Source organism: Cloeon dipterum, chromosome 3 (genome assembly GCF_949628265.1).
Source record: "Cloeon dipterum chromosome 3, ieCloDipt1.1, whole genome shotgun sequence".
Lineage (NCBI taxonomy): Eukaryota > Metazoa > Arthropoda > Insecta > Ephemeroptera > Baetidae > Cloeon > Cloeon dipterum.
Window position 1 is genome coordinate 35,451,424 of NC_088788.1, and position 18,664 is coordinate 35,470,087.

At 43.6% G+C, this 18,664-nt stretch overlaps 2 protein-coding genes across 5 annotated transcripts in view; both read right to left on the reverse strand.

The window, feature by feature from the left end:
- Positions 1 to 166: 166 nt before the first annotated feature.
- Positions 167 to 2,128, reverse strand: LOC135940751 (microsomal glutathione S-transferase 1-like). Its single transcript, XM_065485782.1, has 3 exons — positions 1,669 to 2,128; positions 688 to 770; positions 167 to 577 (listed from the first exon to the last, which is right to left on the reverse strand). The coding sequence occupies exons 1-3, from the start codon at positions 1,807 to 1,809 to the stop codon at positions 301 to 303; spliced, it is 501 nt and encodes a 166-aa protein (XP_065341854.1). The 5' UTR covers positions 1,810 to 2,128; the 3' UTR covers positions 167 to 300.
- A 771-nt stretch (positions 2,129 to 2,899) lies between these two features.
- kcc (solute carrier family 12 member kcc) overlaps positions 2,900 to 18,664 on the reverse strand; it is a 68,756-nt gene continuing 52,991 nt past the window's right edge. For all 4 annotated transcript variants that reach the window (XM_065485777.1, XM_065485775.1, XM_065485776.1 and 1 more), the window contains 14 exons: positions 18,413 to 18,598; positions 15,205 to 15,440; positions 14,031 to 14,221; positions 13,525 to 13,686; positions 12,790 to 12,946; positions 11,615 to 12,127; positions 10,577 to 10,939; positions 10,317 to 10,506; positions 9,021 to 9,236; positions 8,860 to 8,967; positions 8,513 to 8,569; positions 7,926 to 8,167; positions 7,733 to 7,872; positions 2,900 to 6,941 (listed from right to left, as the gene is read on the reverse strand). In XM_065485777.1, the coding sequence (XP_065341849.1) occupies positions 6,850 to 6,941; positions 7,733 to 7,872; positions 7,926 to 8,167; positions 8,513 to 8,569; positions 8,860 to 8,967; positions 9,021 to 9,236; positions 10,317 to 10,506; positions 10,577 to 10,939; positions 11,615 to 12,127; positions 12,790 to 12,946; positions 13,525 to 13,686; positions 14,031 to 14,221; positions 15,205 to 15,440; positions 18,413 to 18,598 (2,853 nt within the window). In that variant the 3' untranslated portion in view covers positions 2,900 to 6,849. The remainder of the gene's footprint in view (positions 6,942 to 7,732; positions 7,873 to 7,925; positions 8,168 to 8,512; positions 8,570 to 8,859; positions 8,968 to 9,020; positions 9,237 to 10,316; positions 10,507 to 10,576; positions 10,940 to 11,614; positions 12,128 to 12,789; positions 12,947 to 13,524; positions 13,687 to 14,030; positions 14,222 to 15,204; positions 15,441 to 18,412; positions 18,599 to 18,664) is intronic.

The window sequence follows — 18,664 nt, forward strand, 5'->3', positions numbered from 1 at the left end:
ACAATATACCAAGTTCTCACTGTTAACTCTAAGCCGTTTCCACATTACATTTTGAAACGGCAAAGTTGAGAGTTTTCGAAGTACATACAATTCAACCCTTTGGAAGCCTTCAGGGTTGTCAGGATCGAGATTTTGGCACATCAGGGCAAAATGAAATAATCATAACTAATGAATACTCAATGAGTCATTTATTAAACATTTAAATTTATTTTTTATAACATTTATTTCAAACGAGAGAATATGATGAGATAATGAGATATATTTGCTACTCATGAACAATTTATTTTCCGACGCGAAGACTCAATTTTTCATCATGAATGGTTGGACGAGCGGATTCATGAAGAAGACAAAATTAGCAAAGATCATGTAGATAGTGATGACGACGCCGATGAGAAAGAGGATGGTTCTGGTTGGCTGCGGCAGAGGGTAGAGAGCGTAGACGACGCTGTGCGCGAATCGAGCCGCCGCGAAAGCCCAGAAGAGGAAATGACTAAGGGCTAAGTTCGGCTGCGTGTGGATGAACACGAACGAGATCAGCAAAAAGACTGGGATGTTCTCCAAGTCGTTCAGGTGAGCCCTATCAAAGCGAAAATGCTTTTAATCAATGCAACTTTTTTGTTAAACCAGGAAAAATTAAGTTTGTATTTTTTAACATTTTTAATCAATAATGGATAATTATTTATGTACCTGCGGACTCTTTCGACGTCAGGATCTGCTTTGCTTGAGCTTTGAGTGCCCATGGCCCTTGCATCCTCGGGGTTTGGGGTTACCTGCGGAACAGTGTGTTTAGATATGTTCATAATTTTTGAAAATTTCGACTTTTTCGAATTTTCAGCCGAAAAAAAATCGTAGTAATTCGAAAAATGGTCCGATTTTGGATAACCGCACACGGGCAGATGCTCCTCACCGAGGGGCATCGATTGGTGCCAGAATCATTACCCTCCGGCCCATAGGGCCCCGACTGGGCCCCGAAAACCACAATTTTTAAATGTCACAAATCACGTTTTTTCGAATTTAAAAATTAATAACTAGGCTTCTATGTGTCTTAGAATGCAAAACTTAAGTTCGCCGTTAATTTATGCGTCTGTTTAGTTAAATTGCAGCCCCTGTCCGCCACCGTCGCCACCAATGCCCTAAATAATCTGCGCAATTTCGGTTTGATTTTCTTTTTAAATTCACCAATTGGCCGGATGACAATTGTGATTGAATTTTACTTCGTTTTGCATTTAAAGGCGTCGGTTGCTCGGGTTTGGCGGAAAAATTCGCGGTATTGGCGATTTTTTTACACGGGGGAAGATGGGCCCAAATGGGAAAAGCTTCTCGGCCTCATTTTCGATTGGGGTTTGGACAGATCGCCGCCTCCGGAACCAAAAGCGTCCACCCTAGGCGTATTATTAGTATAGTAAGTAACATAAGGAAGGAATTCAGATGGTCGATAATGACAACAACGCACGATATGCAACCCGTGCGACGTACACGTCGAGCGTGATGCTTCCACGCGTTAAAAACGTTAGTTCTAATTTTTATTTGGATCAAAACGGATGCAAACTCTAATGCTTTAATCCTTTTCAAGCTTCATGAATTACATTATTCCAAGCTGAAAAAATTAAGTGTTGATCATTATTAAAAATTTATCGACCAACACACTGAACTTATCGTGCTCTTGACCTTTTTCATGCTTCTGACGACACCGGTGGAGAAGGCGAGGATGAACATTTTGAGGACGAGCAGCCCCGCGTTGAAGGCGTAAAGGGCCCACAGGTGTTGCTGCATCATCTTCTGGGCCGCTTCCATTTGGGCTTGATCCATGTTTAGGTCTGCTGCAGCACTTTCGGGACGGACGAGTTCTGCTCGCGTGCCGACAACACCAGCCGCCCTCTGCTGAATAATGAACTTGGGAACGCGAACACTAGCCTTCCTTTCGCCGCGAGCCGACCGTGAAACACCAGTGACCCCGAATACTAATGAGTTGCTGGCCCTGCGTGCGACGTCCACTTGGAAAAATGATTAGGCGATTTGTACACTTGCTACCTAGCTATTTCTTTGATCTAACGCAGAAGCGCATTAATCACACTAATGCACTGCTCACGCAATTGATCTTCCTGCATGTCTTCATTTAAAATTAAACATGTGTGAATTAATATTAATATTTACTAAAGGCAAATGGTTTGAAATAATTTATTAGCAAATTAAAAATTAACGCCCCGAGACACTATTATTCTTTTGGCACTATGTGATGTTGCAGATATAAAGAAAATTCATGTTTTTATGGGAGAAAGCCGTTTTAAAAGCTGTTAATTTTAGACCAATTGAACCATATTTTTTGCCTTTTTTAAATTTATAAGTATAACGTGTGGCATACACTTTGCTGCATTTTTGCAAAAATTGTCACCCCCAAATCTCAGGTTCTAAGTGTCAGAATTGCAAAAACTGCACACCGTTCGATACGTATCAACCTCTCCTAGATAGCAAAAGGATTTTTATGGCGATCAACCCTCATCTCCTTCCCACCCCATGCATTGTAATAACGAGAAAATTTTTGCATTTACAGCGAACTTATTCACCAGTTAAAACCATGATCTTAAATTATAAAAATCTACCCAAATTCCATTGGATATCTGGGGGAGGTTAAGATGAGTTGAACGGTGCGCAGTTTGTTTAATTCTGGTGGCTTAAACCCGAGATTTGGCGATGACAGTTTTGGAAAAAATCGAAAGTTTCAATTTTTAGCAATCATGTTAAGGTTTAATCATTGTGCTTGATTAGTTGGTCCATATAAATCATCCCTACATCTTTCGAAGCTTTCAATAATTTTCGCAAAAAAATCATGTACCAACTAAATTGCTCCAAAAAAATTGATTTTGTTATGATAAATTAAAGCCAAATAAAACAACAGATGTTCTCGGCTTGACGCAATTTTTATTGTTTTTTCGATTTTTTTTCTCATCGAGGTTTTATTCTGGATTAAACTCTTTAAAAAGTCGTTTGTCGTGTGTGTGTATGTGTGTTTTATGTGTGAGTCAGTGAGTGTGTTTGTGTGTGTGTTGTGTACAGAAAAACATCGATCGACGACGAGACGAGAACAGAAAATCGAGGGGTCAAATAACAAGGGGTCAAGGGGTGAAGCGGGGTGGAGGGCGACCGGACGCACGCCCCCCTTTGGCAACGAGCAACCGAACCGACGAGGGGTCAGGGGTGGAGGGGGATGAAAGACGGCAGGGGGTGTCACAGTTTCCGGCACCTTCGCAAAAAGGTGAGACAAAATTTTTACAGTGTACTTACACAACAGCGTGTCTACAACAGTAATAGAATAAATTCAATTAATAATTCAACACAGAGGCTGGTTTTGGTGCAAACACAGCTTGCTCTCCTCTTTTCGTTAGTTAATAACTCAACAACTAATCGCGATCAATCGATGCAGTCAATACAATGTGTGATCGGAAATATAATAATCAGAATATAATATATATTTATAATTGATGCGCGTGTCTCAACATTAATTAACAATTTCGCGGCCGCACTCAAAGCGTTCGAATTTCCTGCTCTCTGTCGCGCGGTGAGTCTGAGTGTGTGTGTTGTATGTGTTTATACGTATATACTATATAATTTAATATAAAACATGCGCTTTGAGTTTGGCCTCAACATTGAATAGACTTTTTGCTCTATTTTGTTTACCGTACGTACGTGCGAATAGAGAGTTGGAGAGTTTATAGAGAAAGATCGAGGGATAGAAATAGAGAAACGCCTAACAAAGACTATCCAAGCCTGCTTTTACTCACAGCTACGTGGGTTCGCACTTCTTGTATTACCTTTTTTGTGTGTCAACAACGAGAAAGGCCATGTCTAGAGTTATGCAATTACGACGAGTAATAATCTTAACGGATCAATCAATCTCGAGTTAAGCAGCACAACATTTAGCACCTAAACATCCAAACACTTAGTTATATGTTAATACGTTTTTTCATTTTTAATGTTAATTCGCTTTCTTTTCGTAGTAATAATAATAATACTTTATTTAATTACTTTCGTTCAGCTACATCGCGTCGTTAATCAAATTCTCCGTATTTTCCTCTTCGATTTTAATTAATGAATTAATTAATTTACTTCTTTATAATTAACTTACGAGTGTGTATGTGAATAAATTTATTAATTTTGCTCGGGCCCCGCGCGCAGAGCCGCGCGTTCGTGGGTCGGCCCGGAGCGCAGTAGAAAAAAAGAGAGATGAGACGATGAGAGAGTGGATTTTGTGCCAAACGGGCCCCGAGACGACCCCCTCCAATCGAGTCACTCATCGCTTTCGGCAGCGCCCTCGACGGCCCGCCGACGCAGCCCAAGACCCCGCCGCCCGCCCACCGCGAAAAGTACGTGTTGTATAATTAATTAAGCTCTCTGTTTGTTGCAATTGTGCTATACATTCCAACGCCAGAACACAATTTCTCTCGTTCCGAGGGGAAATAAGCAGACGCGGGCGTGGGTCCGTGGTCCGAAATCAGGGTCTACTACGTAGTCTGGCCAAGAATCGAAAAAAAAAACATGAAAACGGGGGCAGCCGCGCGGGCGTTTCCGACTGGCGGCGGGCAGTGCCGAGCACAGCCAAAGTGTCAGTTAATCTGCTTCTTCCACTGTCATTTCACCTACAGTTAGTACAATTTGGCATTTTTTGATTTTAAGTGAGCTAGCAAGAGTCGCCTTTGTGTTCGTGTGTATGTGTCATTGTGTATGTGTGTGTGTGTGTGAACGCGCGTGTTTTTGTTTTCAGTGTGTATCTCACAGAGATAAGAGAGGAGCGTGGACTAGACTCATTTGAGTGAGTTGAGAGGGCGGGAATCAGGGAGCTATCATCACATTCAGTCCTTAAATAACGCTTTATGTTGACCGAATCAATTAATTAGTTCTGCGGCGGGCCGGAAGCGCCGCCTTCCGTGAACGGTTAAATATACCATAGAGACGACGCTCAAGGAGATACGCGCGGAGTGCAAAAGACCCGCCGAACGCCTTTTCCTCTGATAAGAACCACTAACGATGAGCAAAAAACTTATTGTTTGGTCTCCACTCGTAGTTGAAGAGTGGTTCTATCGATTTGTGATCATAGAAACACGTCGAGATGTGCTTAAAACCACCTTAATTCAGTATGAAAACATTTAAATTTATTTCCGAATTTTGGGAATGCTATAAATCATTTTGAGATGGTGCAATTCAAAAGTTAAGGTGTGCGTAGAGCTCCTCTCATCAAGCCCGATCGATTAAACCCTATAATTGAGGTCATCGGTCAAGGTCAAAGGTCACCCTGGCTCATTTTCCAAAATTCCGGATGTTTTTTGTATTTTGAAAACTGGCGCCATACTTTAAAAATCCGAAACGCCCTTCAAACGAGGTCTCAGAGCACGAGTGAGCTTGTGTGAAAATTCCAAGGTGGATTTCTGCTTCGTTTTCGAGAAATTTAAATTTGAATTTCGAAAAATACGACTATTTCGTATTTTTGCAAATGTTTAGAGCGCCAAATCTCAGGTTCTAATCGTCAGAAATGCAAAAAATGAACACCGTTAAACTTGGCTTGACTCCCTCTGGTGAGCTGAATAGTTTTTGGGGTGCTAACCCCCAACCCCTATTCATCCCCTTAGTCGAAAAGTGAATATTTCAAACCGTTGCGATTTTTTTAGTTCTTAATAAATCTAGAATTCGAAATTTGTTCCTCCTCTGTTTTGAGCAAAGGTAGAGGGTAGTGATGCAGGATAGTACATATCGCTTAACTGGCGTTTCAGCTGTAAGAAGATACCAAACAATCGGTTTTTGCTCGTGGCGGGGTGTTCTCAAAGAAGGAAAATGCGTTTGGCGACTTCTAGCAATCCACCTATCTCGTTGAAGCTCGCTTTTAAATTCACTATGCACGCGCTCCAAAATATAATTAGACACTATATTATGCACATTTCTTCACGTCGTCTGCCTTATTTTCTTTTTGTTTTTCGCGCGCACCCAATTTCGTTGGGTGGCCATGTATACTCGGATTGAGCAAAGATTTGCGAGATTCCTTTCCGACCAGTCGGACAGATATGATATAACGGTTTTATTTCTTTTCGCAGCTCTAAATCAAAATACACCACGCATAACCCGCTACGTTTTGACCATAAACATTAAATTATAATATCACTACGAGAAACAGCCTTCGTGTCTAAACCAAAATGCATCAGCTTTTGAGTAAATAAAAATACGTAGATTTTCTGGTGGATTCCTGCGTTCTAGTTTGATCGGTTTTGACAGTTTCCCCTCGTCCTGTGCAGTAGCCGCTACGAAGTATCACAAGAGTGGTCGAAAAACGAAACTCCGTTCAAGGAGGGTGGTTCTCGCGGCCCCGAGCCGAGCTACTTCTATACCGACTGTTTGTATTTTATTTTCCGTCGTGAGCAATCAATCGAAATATCCGCCCATTGTAATTCATCGCAGAGGTTGGAAATGGGAGCGTGTATTATGGGTGTGTGTCTTGGCTGTCCTCCCAACGACAGAAGGCGAAACACACGATTCGACGCGGCGCCGGGTGTTTACCTTTTTCAGTGTTTGTGTGTATGCGTAATGTTCAGCGTTTAAAACGTGTTTTATACGAGTTTAAAATCTTGCTGGGAGCAGCGCGAACCGGCGGCTCTCGAATCGAAACGACATTCATATTTAATCTGCTGGTTTTACGTAGAAGTACATCCATCTTGGTAATTGCAATGCGTGTGTGTGTCTGTCTCGTAGTGAGAAAGAGCAGAAAAAGAGTAAAGTTTCTTTGTATGAACAGTCTACGGCTAAGACAAGGATGAGGACGCCCCCGGGGGCGGCGTGGTGTTTGTTGGCGGCCGGCAATGCGACCGACTACGAGTAGATGGTGATCACTTCGCGGCCGCCCCCGCGCACCATCAACACCTTCTCCAGGCCCTCCGTCAACACCTCCAGGAAGTCCATGTCTGCGAGCGATTTGGTCAAGGAAAATTGATACATAAATTCACATTCGCATAGTTTCTAAAATATCGGGAATTAAAAAAAGTTTGACATTAACATTGTTGACACGCTATTGACATTAGAGTCGCGTGGATTAGCGGACCGACGCGCGTTCGCCCTGCGCAGATCCACTTTTCCCATCATTTCAAATATTAAATTATTTTTTTTTTTGTCAAAATTACTGAAGCCACCCGCGTCTCAATTGGTGTCAAACGGAAGCGCACGAGTTGATCTACAACATAAGTCGATACCATGACCGCGGGAAATAAATCAACCGAGAAATTCGCGTTCAAAATGCCCATTTTTGTCTGGGAAGAAAGCTATACAGCTTGTGTCTAGGCGACACTAGGGACGTCTGCGCATACCCAGCAAGAGCGCAGTGAAGCAAACGCGGTTCAAGCAGTCACGTGCACAAACTGTAGCTTTCTTCCCAGACAAAAAGGGGCATTTTGAACGCGAATATCTCGATTGATTTATTTCCCGCGGTCATGGTTTCGACTTATGTTGTAGATCAACTCGTGCGCTTTCATTTGACACCAATTGAGACGCGGATAGCTTCAGTAATTTTGACACAGAGCCACTAACGAAAACTTATTTAACGTGGGAAAAAATAGGGACGTTGGATCTGCGCAGGGTGAATGTGCGTCGGTTCGAAATTTGATTTAATTCACCCCGTACCCATTGACGAATTTAATTTCCTACCAACTGAAACTCGATGAGTCGTAAACAATTATCACAACATATTTGAAAAGGATACAATTAGACTCCCTTTCAGGACTCGAGTCTTTGGGGGGTCCGGGCAGGTTTAGGATCACAAGTTGCGCCTCGTGGCTTTTGTTGACGATCACCTCGTTCAGTTTGACGGCTGTGTGCATGCGCTTCACGTTGCCCTCGTCCCTGCAAAGAGTCGCGAGATCGAAAGTGCAAAATGGTACCGTAAAGCAACTTACACGGTGACCGATTTGTTGGAGCTGGCGTTGGCCTCGGCCGCTTTGACGGCCTCCTCTTTGGCCGCCTCGGCCTCCTTTTCGGCCTTGTGGCTGGGCAGCGGGCTGCCTGTCTTCGAGGAGGGCGCGTCACCGGCCTCGGCAGGCGCCTCCCCCTCCTCGCTGCCGGCGCCAGGCTCCGTGAAGCGAACCTTGGACGCGGCCTTGGCGTCGGTGCCGTGGTGCGAGTCCACGATTGCTTGCACCTGCCGATTGGAAAAGCCAGTCAGACCACGATCCCGACGGAACTTGGCTCAAGCGCAGCAGGTCGAGAGCCAAGCGAAGGCGAAAATCTCTCTAGGTCTAACACATGGATTAGCAGCACAAACAGGGTCGTTAGGACGAGGCTATGGTTTAAATCCTTCTCAGGACACTGCAGACGACAATGTGCTTCGTTTAGGTTCGGTCCGTCTTTAAGGGATTTTGCAGAGACAAAATAAAAACGAGACAAAACACGTAACAAAACGAATACATAGGTAGATTGATGGCATGCACAAAAGGGTTAGAGGTACGTCTCGCATGTTTCTGTTTTTTTTCTTTGTTTTTGTTACCAGGGGCAGTTTTTCTTCCGTGAGGGCGTCCGGGTTGAAATCAACCAGGTTTTGCACCTGATCAATCCAAGTCCAAGACGGAAGCGCGAGTTTGTTTATTGACGGGGCGAGCAAGTGAGAAGCATTAAGGACAGAAGAGAATGCACATTTGCGGCCATTAATTCTGTGAAAATTTTCTCGAAAATTAGAGTCGCCGAGGCGGAGACCGAGCGAAAGAAAGGACGGCCGCGTTTTAAAACACGGCTGACGCTCTTCCGCCAAAGTCAGCCGACACGCAACTCTCTCGCCATTGAATGATCAATCAATAAGAGGCAACGTAGAGGATGAGAAAGTATGAATATGCGTACCACGCCTTGCGACTCTTTCTTGTTGAGTCGCAGCTCTCTGAGCATTTGGTTGCGCTGCTCCATCACCAGAGTCCTTTCGTACGTATATGCGGAAATATCAGAGTCCATCTGCACAAAAGAGAGCAATTAAAACCGTCTTCTGAATGGTGAATGGCAAGTACCATTTCGATAACTTGCACTTCGGCTTCAATGCGCAAATGGTAGAGGAAGAGCTTAAGGTCCTTCTTCATTTGGATTGAGTTGTCTTCAAGCTGAGCCACCGTGAAGATGCGCAGCTTGCAGTTCTTCCACGTGCGGTGTTGTCGCAGCAGGAAGGGCAGCAGCATCAGCAAACCGCCGTCGTGCACGATCCACCACACGTCGATAAAGCCGCTCACCTGGGAACAAGAGAAGAAATGCAGCCGCGTTATCTTACAACTCAAGTATATTTTGCCATCAAGAAAGAAAGAAAGAAAGAACTTTTCCATCAAGTCGATAAAAAAGTCGTAAAACATGTGCCGTCAGGAAATGACATTCGACTTTTTCCTTGTCGTCGTAAAATTTATGTTTTATTCTTTCTAGAAATATTCTGCGAGTCTTAAGTACAATAAAAACACACCGGTCATGAAAATGGAATAAGTTGCTGAAGACGTTTATTCAATGTATATGCGAAAAAACTGACAAAATTTAACTAAGCAATGAAATATGAAATAAAATAGCATAAAATGACCTTCTGCTGAAAAACAATAATTTTCTAGTTAACAACCATCTTGGGTATAGTGCTTAGCACTTGTATTCTAGGGAAGATAAGGAGCAATGATTTATCAGGTTGAATTTGAAATCTTTTTAACCGTTTACACGCTCAAATAGTCGCATCGTTTGCGTTTAACCTGTGAAAATGTATATTTATTCCTTTCTGACGGGGCTGAAAAAGGGTTGACTGTTTTTGTTAATTGTGGGAGGTCAAGACAAATCAAACAGTGTCTACATTTTATGTAATCTGATGCAAAGAAGCCGAGATTTGGTGAAAAACATCGTATTTGTTTGTTAATATAAGTGTTTTTAAATCTCGTGTTCTCAGAGTCAATTTTAAAAAAAATCTGCACATCTCTTTACTCGTCCTCACATCAAATGATGAACTGAAGTGGTTTCAGGTTGATTGACACTCAACTCCGTCGCACACAGAGAAGCACAAACAGTAAAAAAGAGCTAAATATATTGTTTTTTAGGGTGCGAAAAAGAGGGTTGAGCACCCTTAGACTGCTTATACTAGCTAGGGGAGGTTGAGACGAGTCTAGCGGTGTGCGGTTTTTGAAAATCCAACCATTAGAAGCTGAGATTTGGACGTTTAAAGTTTAAACCTTTTTTAAAACCCGAAAATCACAAGGGTGTTGAGGCTCAGGACAACTTTCTCCTGCTTTGAGAGAAATTGGCAGAAATCCATTTTGTTAAAAAAATAAAATAAAAACAGCTCTCACCTTTTCGGTGGACTCAGGGAAGGCTAGGATGCCCTTGGGAACAAGAAGGGCCATTCTCGCAGCAGACACTGTGCGCACGGTCTGCAGGAAGTTGGCCCACGAGTGGGCGTGTCGCGCCTTGCTCCAGCCGTTGGGCCAGCCAAGTATCACGGTGTTGGGCTTGAGGCCACCCAAGCCAATGGTCTGCACCCTGCAACGACCGACACATATTCAATTAAACCAGCCGCACCTCACTCAACAATGAGCGGCGGTCTACGCACACGTGGCTGATGCCCTCGGGCACGTCAGCAGTCGCCAAGACGTCGGCGAAGCCCTTGACCTTCTCCTTCTCCATGGCCTTCTTCAGGTTATCCTTGACGGCGATCACGTCGGTGACATTGGGCACGTAGTCGCCGGGGTAGACGGCGGCGCCGATGTTCAGCCCCTTGCCTCCCTTGAGCTGCGACGCGAACGCCAGCAGCTTCTTGTACTTGGGATTCAGCTCAGTGTCCGGCTTGCACAGGATCAGCACCTGCGGCCGCCAGTTCTTGGTGTGCGGAGGGCCCTCCTCCAGACGCAGCAGACTGAATCGGGCTGCCGACAGGGCCAGACCGCGGATGCCGTCACCCCACTCCTTTTCAGCCCTGAAAACCAAAATGGTTACTCAGTCAGACCCTTCGAGACCCACAAAGAGCGGGGTGATTCAACGAGTTTTTTTTCCAATTTTTGTGTACTTTTTTAGGAAAATTGGGGTGGAAAGGGGAGAAATGAGCCTCTCAGCGTTCACAAAAATTAAATAATTATCTTGAGTTCTGAATGTGCAAAAAAAAATTTAAATTTAAATTTTTCAAAAAAGGACTTTATATTTTTTTAGTTTAAAAAATGTTGCCCTAAGAAGGTGCAACGTGCCTAGAAAATTTCAGGATGGCTAATCTAACAATTTTAGGGATACAAAGGGTAAAAAAATGTTTAAAAAGGGGTGTTTTTTAGTTTGGGCAAATTTTGAGGGAAGAAATTGGACAATCGGTTGATTTTTACCCTCGGAACATGCTTTGGATCACCCCTGAGGCCAAGCATGACCATCAGAACGGGTAATAAATCGAACCCTGGCGTCAGGGTATCCCTTGAACGATCAATATCATTAAATTAGTATGTATGGTCACTTTAACGACACCTGACGGGCTCTGTATTGGTTCAATCTGCAATTTGCCCCTATGAAATCCATCAAGGGCTCAGGAAACACCCTGATGGGCCTAAAATCCCGTTCCCGCCAAAAAACGATGCATTTTTTAATTTAAAAACTAGGTAGTTTAACTCACCCTCTGTACTCGATGTACTTGTAGATGAGGCCGGCCATGCCCATGGCGATGAGTGCGTAGAACCAGGAGGTCATGAACATGACGGAGATGCAGAGCGAGAGGCCGAACAGCGAGAGCGACCAGTGGTAGAACTTGAAGCGGGGCCGCCAGTTGGGGGTGCGCAGCAGGGTCTGCAGCGCGCAGGCGAGGTTGACGAAGCCGTAGCACATGAGGAAGAACATGGAGAGCAGAGGCGCGAGGATGTCGACGTTGCCGAGCAGCACGCCGCACTGGCAGATGCACACGGTGAGGATGAGCGCGCGCGTCGGCTCGCCCCTCGAACTCGACACGGCGAACGGCTGCAGGAACGGGATGATGCCGTCCTTGGCGATGGCCTGCAGCAGCCGCGGCGCACCAGTCAGGGACTGCAGACCGGCGCCCAGCGTCGACAGGAACGAGCCGATCAGGATGACCCACTCGTTGGGCCACGCGATGTTTGCCACCACCAGCTTGCCGCCGATGCTCTGGCCGAACCTTTCAATCATAAAGAGGATACTGAAAAATCCTGAAAATGCTTGTTGTCAATGCATGAAACGATCCCTTAGAATTCAGTTGAAGCCAAAATTGACCAAAGTAGCAGATTATTTTTTTTAGAAAAGTGGCTGCAACGTTATTCAAATGGTGTGAGGACTGTTTCTTTACTTGAAATTGAATTTTATTTCTTATTTCACAACAAAGAGTTTCCCTAAAAACGCTGTTGGGCAAATCTCGACGAGAGGAATCGAAAAAAATTGGAGAAAATTTGAAATTCAACAATTCAAATAATTTTCATTTGTCGCCCTATATTGATCCACTTTAACTATTTTTTTGGTTATGATTACATTAATCAGAAATTATCAGCAGTTTTAACTCGATGTTTTGCAGGAAAGTGTACTGCTTATCAGATCTAAAGAGGTCTAAATAGCTACTGTGCAGGGCAATAACTCTTTTTCCTTCAAAATTTCCGCTTTTGCAGCCTGCCATTAATTTTAATATAGGCGTATAAAGTCAGTAATTTTAAAACAAGGCTTGTCACTCTCCCTGCGGGGGAGACGCAAAAGTTATCTCGAGGTTGATGCGAAACCTTGGCTAGACAGATCTTGTGGGACATAAAAGTAAGCCTAAATGTAGCAGGAAGGCGGCGAGGTTATACTCACTTGTCTCTGAGGAGAAGGTTGTCGACTGTGCCGGCGAAAAGCAACACCGTGGACAAATAGACGGTGGAGGTGGTGGCAATAGCAGCGATGGTTCCCCGCGGGATGGACAGCTGAGCGTCGGCCAAGTCACCCGATCGGTTCGAGCCGGCCATGATACCTGCAGGAAAAAAGAGTATGCAACCGGCGCAGCGAAAGTGTCGTGCATGTTGCCTAACTTTCAAAATCGCAACCAAAAATGTACTGTACTTTTCTTAGATCTTAAATAACGGATATTAAAGACCGTCTTTGACGAAGTTTCTGTGCACACCAATCGATTCTTGGGGGTCGGATTAGGTAAAGTGGATATTTTTTCCGCCCAAAAAGTCGAGCGCGACGCGCGTAGCACAAGTAGAACTTTTTTCCCGCCAAAACAGTTTTAACTGCGAGAAGTGCGCATGCGTCAGAGCTGGCTGGATCTGATTCGTACAGGCGGTCTCTCTGCAAGTTCTCAAACCAGCTCTGATGCATGCGTATATGCGTTCAAATTGTTTTGGCGGGAAAAAGGTTCGCGCGACTTTTTGGTCGGAAGAAATATCCACTTAATCTCACTCGACCCTCAAGACGTGCTCAGAAACTTCGTAAAAGACGATCTTTAAATATCTTGAATTAATGCAGAGTTGGAAACTCTTAAAAATAAAAATTAACTGTTTCAAGCCTCTTTAAATTTCTGAATTTGTAATGTCACGGTCGTCTTACCGGTTACGGAGGGGAAGAAGATGCCGATGAGGATGGTGAAGGAAGTGGTGATGTCGGCGTAGACCTGGTTGTAAGTCCTACCGGACAAATTCTCGATCACCTCGGGCCTCTTGGTCTGGGCGATGAACTGGCCCAGCTCCAGGAAACCGTTGTCGATGTTGTCTGCGGATGCACAAGAGCAAAAAACGCGGTCGAATCACTTTTGCTCGGCGGCTCTTACTTATTCATCGCAATTTCCCTGAGAGCTGGTCGGCAAGCACGCCAGAGCGCAAATAAATCGCGTTCTCTGAATTAGTGATGCGCGACTGTTTGTTTTACGGCCAGCCAAGTCTGCAACTCTTTGCATCCGAGCAATAAAAACTGCTGCCAGCCATCAAATTCACTGAACTGAACGTTTTTAGTTAATACGCGGTCTTAAATAAATACGAATCAGTGCCTTTCGTGAGGTGAGTGCCGACAACTTGGCACCTACGCACGACGCCCATAAATGATAATTCAATGCTTACTGAAAAAGGTTCCCGACGCAAGACCCTTAATTCCTCGCACCCTGGACACGTTGTTGTTTTCAAAATAGCTGTCGCAGCCCCTCATGTTGATGGGGTCCTCGCAGAAAACGTCCCACAGCGGCGATCCAATCTCCTTGGTGCAGTTCTCAAGAGGGATGTCTTTCAGAAGACGCTCGCCCAACACGCACATACTGTTGGCCGCAAGAAAAATTGATCAAATCTTGATTTATGAGACAATCTCAAAAGAAAACCCCCACATACACTGGGTTGCAAGTTGATTTTATCAATTTTTTCAAGATCATAAATCTATTTATTTGACATAAAAGCCAACCCAACTATTCAGATATAAAAATGACCAAATATGTTACATAGATTTTCCACCTAAACGTAAAAATCAATGCCCTAAGTGCTCTAACAGCTTCAGATAAGTCACGTAGAGCTGAAGGGTGCAAGTTAAATGAAAAATGGCTTCAGATTTGATATTCCTGTGGCGGAAAACATAGAGAACGACAGCAATTATGACCAAAACTCACCCCTTGGGAGCGAGAGTTGATTTCAATCCACTCAAAAACTCATAAATATTTAAAAGGGATAATTTTTTACTAAAAAAACTGACCGAAAAATTCGTGAAACTAGCGCATTGCAATTTTGGGGCGAAAAAAAGATTGTCTAAATTTAAATTTCTCAAAAATAACGTATAAAATCCGTATAATTATTTTTTTATAAATTTTTCTTATTGATTTTAGCACATTTTGGCGATCTTAAAAATATGAATTATAGTTCCCATCGATATGCAAGAATTTCTTAAAGTCTTAAATCAAATTTTAGATGCCTACGAAGTTTTTCAACGTGTCAAAGTTGTTGGGCGTTTAAATGGAGATCATTTTCGAGACCCTTTATTTGTCAATTCATCTTTACACTAACTATAATTACAATTCCCTGTAGATATATTATTTCAAAGACATAAATAAATAAAAATAATGGCCAAATAAGGAAAACCTAGGGCTGTTTTCGTTGCTGCAAAGATTGCGAATAGTATTTACTGGACCGAAGAAAGATATCTTTATCGTACATGAATTTACCGTTGTCAAGTGTCTCAACTATTTATTTTCCGGCGGATTACACACGGCCTGTTTACGTCAAGCCGCGTGTAAGTGCGAGGTGTCATACTCACAAGAGCTTGTCGTTGCCTTGGAAGTTGACGGCGATGCCGACGTAGACGGCGATGATGGAGAAGATGACGCAAGCCAGCGCCACCGTGGCGAATTTGTTGACAAAGGTGACGCCGACGTAAACGATCAACGACATGATGATCAGCAGGCCCGTGCCGTACACACGGAAGTTGTTGTACATGATCTCGGCATCCTTGGTGAAATCGCCGAAAATCGACAACCACGGCGCCATATACGTCTAGAAATAAAAGTGCACGTAAAACCAGGCCCAATCTTTTCTAACGAGGGGAGAGCACCTATTAATCCGAAAAAATGGATTTTTTCGCTACTGTTCAAATGTGGTTTATAAAAGATGATTTTCCAAAAGAAATTTACAGAATCCCCAAGATTTGAATTGTCGAAATTTGTTTTGCAAAAACTTTCCAATTTTATCGGCACTCCGAATTTTAAAATATTTTTTATCTAGGACTCTAAAATCGTCAAGGTTGCATTTACTTACCACCCGGTTTCCCCCACTGGTTTTTAGCACTCAATTTGTACCAATTTCTTGCGCGTGAAATGAATTTTTCCCCTGTGAAAATCTAAAATTTGCGGTCGGAGTGGTCAACATTCCTCTGCTGCGTGCAGATATTTTCTTTTAAATTGCAATTTTCTGGCTCAATTTCTCTCTGATAATTTTTCAAGTCGAGGACATGAGCAAATAGTTAAAAAAATTATTAAAAACTAAGGTGAAAACATTTTAAAAATAAAAAGTTTTTTACCACGTTGCCGCATTTTTTTAAAGTTTTATATATTAATTTTTTAAATATGCGGGTTTTTCCAACCCTTTATGTAATTTGCCAACATTTGAAACCTATTTTTGTCTATTTTTAAATTTCTTTTGAAAACCGCAAATAACGGAAAGTGTTCCCTTGACACATTTCCATCATTTTTTAGACTCTTGTGTGATGGTCATTAAAAAATCATTTGTCAGATTAATAGGTGGGTTCTCCTTTTAAAGAGAGAGCAGGGAACGCACTTTGACACTCATCCAATAAAGGGAAAGATAAATTGCGTAAAAATTCGGATTTAACAGTGTTACAAATCGTGTGCGAAATATCAGCTCCGTCGTGCCGGAAATTTCGTTCAGCGTGAAGTGTTCCGCCCATCAGGCCGCATTTTCGAGCCAAATTAAGAGCTCGTGAGGCGAAAAAGTCGATTAAGTGAGTGAGTGTGTGTGTGTGTGTGTGTGTGTCGCAGTGCGAGAGGTGATGTTGAGGCGCGAAGAAGGGTGAATTTGGCTCCTCGCCAGCCATCGCGCAGCACCCAGCCAGCCAGGGTTAATTTTTTCCGCCCGCCCGCTCGGTCGGTCGGTCGGTGCCCTTTAAATTGCAGGCCCATTGTGTGCGAGTGTGTCGAGGGCCTTGTTGACCGCGAACGGCGAACCGCCCCCTACCGCTGCCGCTGCCGCCCCCCGTCAGCGGCGGCAGGGGAGAAAACGCTGACTGCTGCACGATCCTCTCGCCGGCCGGACGAGAAAACAATCGAATTTGACTCTTGCCACGCGGAAAACCAACAACGATTATGCGCCATCCAAATATTCCAAAAAGGCCGAATCGAATTTTATTCAAGCCGTTAAATTTTGCGAGCACGCAGCTGTGGAATTTTTACGAGAGCGACATTTAGAATAAAAAGCTTTAAATTGGATCGTTACAGGGCGACAATTGAAAATAATTTGAATTGTTGGACGCAATAAGCAACTCGTCGAGATCTGTCCAAAATATTTGTTGGGAAATAAAATATAATTTCAAATAAAGAGACTGGTCAAGTTCTGATAGTTAACTGTTTCTCGGTCCTGATTTCATTGATTGCACATTTTGCAGACAAACTTTTGCTAAATCCGAACGGAACGAGAAAAAAAGTGAAAAAATTCACCGAGAAAATATTTCATTTGAGGCTCAATGTTTCTAAAAAATTAAATATCCCTGTATGTTTCATTTTCTTTTCAATAGTGTAAGCTAATAAGCCGCATTTTTATTTTGCAGTCTTTCAACAATTATGAGAACGACCTATACTTTTTCCAGCTGAAGCCTTGAAAGAAGACCATGTTTATGGCAAAGGCAAAATAAAGTTTCAACAGTGAAGTTAAAAGGCTTCTCTCACATTGTAAGTTTGTTTCTCTCTGAAGTGCGGCATGATGGCAAAAAACGTTTTCTTTCATTACTCACGTAATTTCATTGAGACTAAAAAGGATAGAGCTTTACAGGCCAACAATTAAGAACATTTTGCAAGTACTTCATTGAGTTTATTGTTTGTGAAATTGAGCAAAATTAATGAAATCAGGGCCGAGGAACAGATAAATTTCAGATTTTGCCAATTTCTCGATTTTGATCCCTCTCGTCGCGATCATTCCAATGGTGCTCGAATTTTGAGGAATATTTCTCTAAATTGTGAAATAAATCGTTGTTTTACAGTAGGGAGACAATGCTTGATTAGCATGAAAACCTTTGAGCTGATTTTCTCAAAAAATAAATGGCAAGCAGGGAAATTTTAAGTTTTTCCCTAATTTTAAGATAGGATTTCAAGCATTTGTTGCAAATCTTCTGAACAGCTTTTCTTTCATCTTTGCTAACACATGGACATTTCCCTTGAGGCTTTTATTGCATAAAAATTTTGATTCATAATCTCAAACTCGCCGCTGGTCATTAAAAGCCGCAATCCAATCTGCCACCCCTAACACCCCTTTCCTTTTGCGGCCTGAAAATTGGGATTTAAATTGCGAAATCTCCATTTCTCTGTGAGCTCTCTCTCGGTCTGGGTGATAAGCAAATCCAGTCCCTTTTCCAGTTGAGGCGGCGCGAAAATTGGCCTGCACGGGCCACTCGCTTTGCCACAGAGCTCGATTTTTAACGAGGGAATGCGTAAAAAGGTCAAACCACTCGTGGCGAAGGTCAGAGGTGGTGGGCCAGCGAGGCGGATTGAGTTTGGGGGGCGGCTGGGCGGGGGTGGGAGGAGGTAATTGCGAGTGCGTCAGCAGGATGGAGCAGCACTCGAAGGAGGAAGGAATTGCCAGCCGCTCCATTTCTTACACAGTGAAATAATATATTCGGGATGGCAAAAGGAGTGCTTTTGTTTCCTGCTCTCTCTCTCTCTCTCTCTCTCTCTCTCTCTCTCTCTCTCTCTCTCTCTCTCTCTCTCTCGCGTGGTTTTGAGGTCTTTGAGGATACTCACGATGACGATTTCGACGGCGCCGACGATGTACATGGCTGCGGCGAGCGTGGTGCCCGTGTAGAAGAGCATGCCGACGGCGCCGCCGAACTCAGGGCCGAGCGAGCGCGAAATCATGAAGTAGGAGCCGCCCGCCGGCACCACGCCATTAGTTGCGATCGCCGACATCGAGATCGCGGTCAGCATCGTCTGCAAGATGACAAGAGACGCACATTAGCGGCCAATTCATCCACTGCAAAATTCTTCGGGGGCCAA

Bases quoted from the DNA above. Each gene is read 5' to 3' on its own strand.
- LOC135940751 (XM_065485782.1), bottom strand. From the start codon at position 1,809: ATGGATCAAGCCCAAATGGAAGCGGCCCAGAAGATGATGCAGCAACAC. The intron at 771-1,668 runs GTCAAGAGCACG...ACTGTTCCGCAG, and splicing joins TCGTCAGAAGCATGAAAAAG to GTAACCCCAAACCCCGAGGA. The intron at 578-687 runs GTACATAAATAA...TCGCTTTGATAG, and splicing joins GACGTCGAAAGAGTCCGCAG to GGCTCACCTGAACGACTTGG.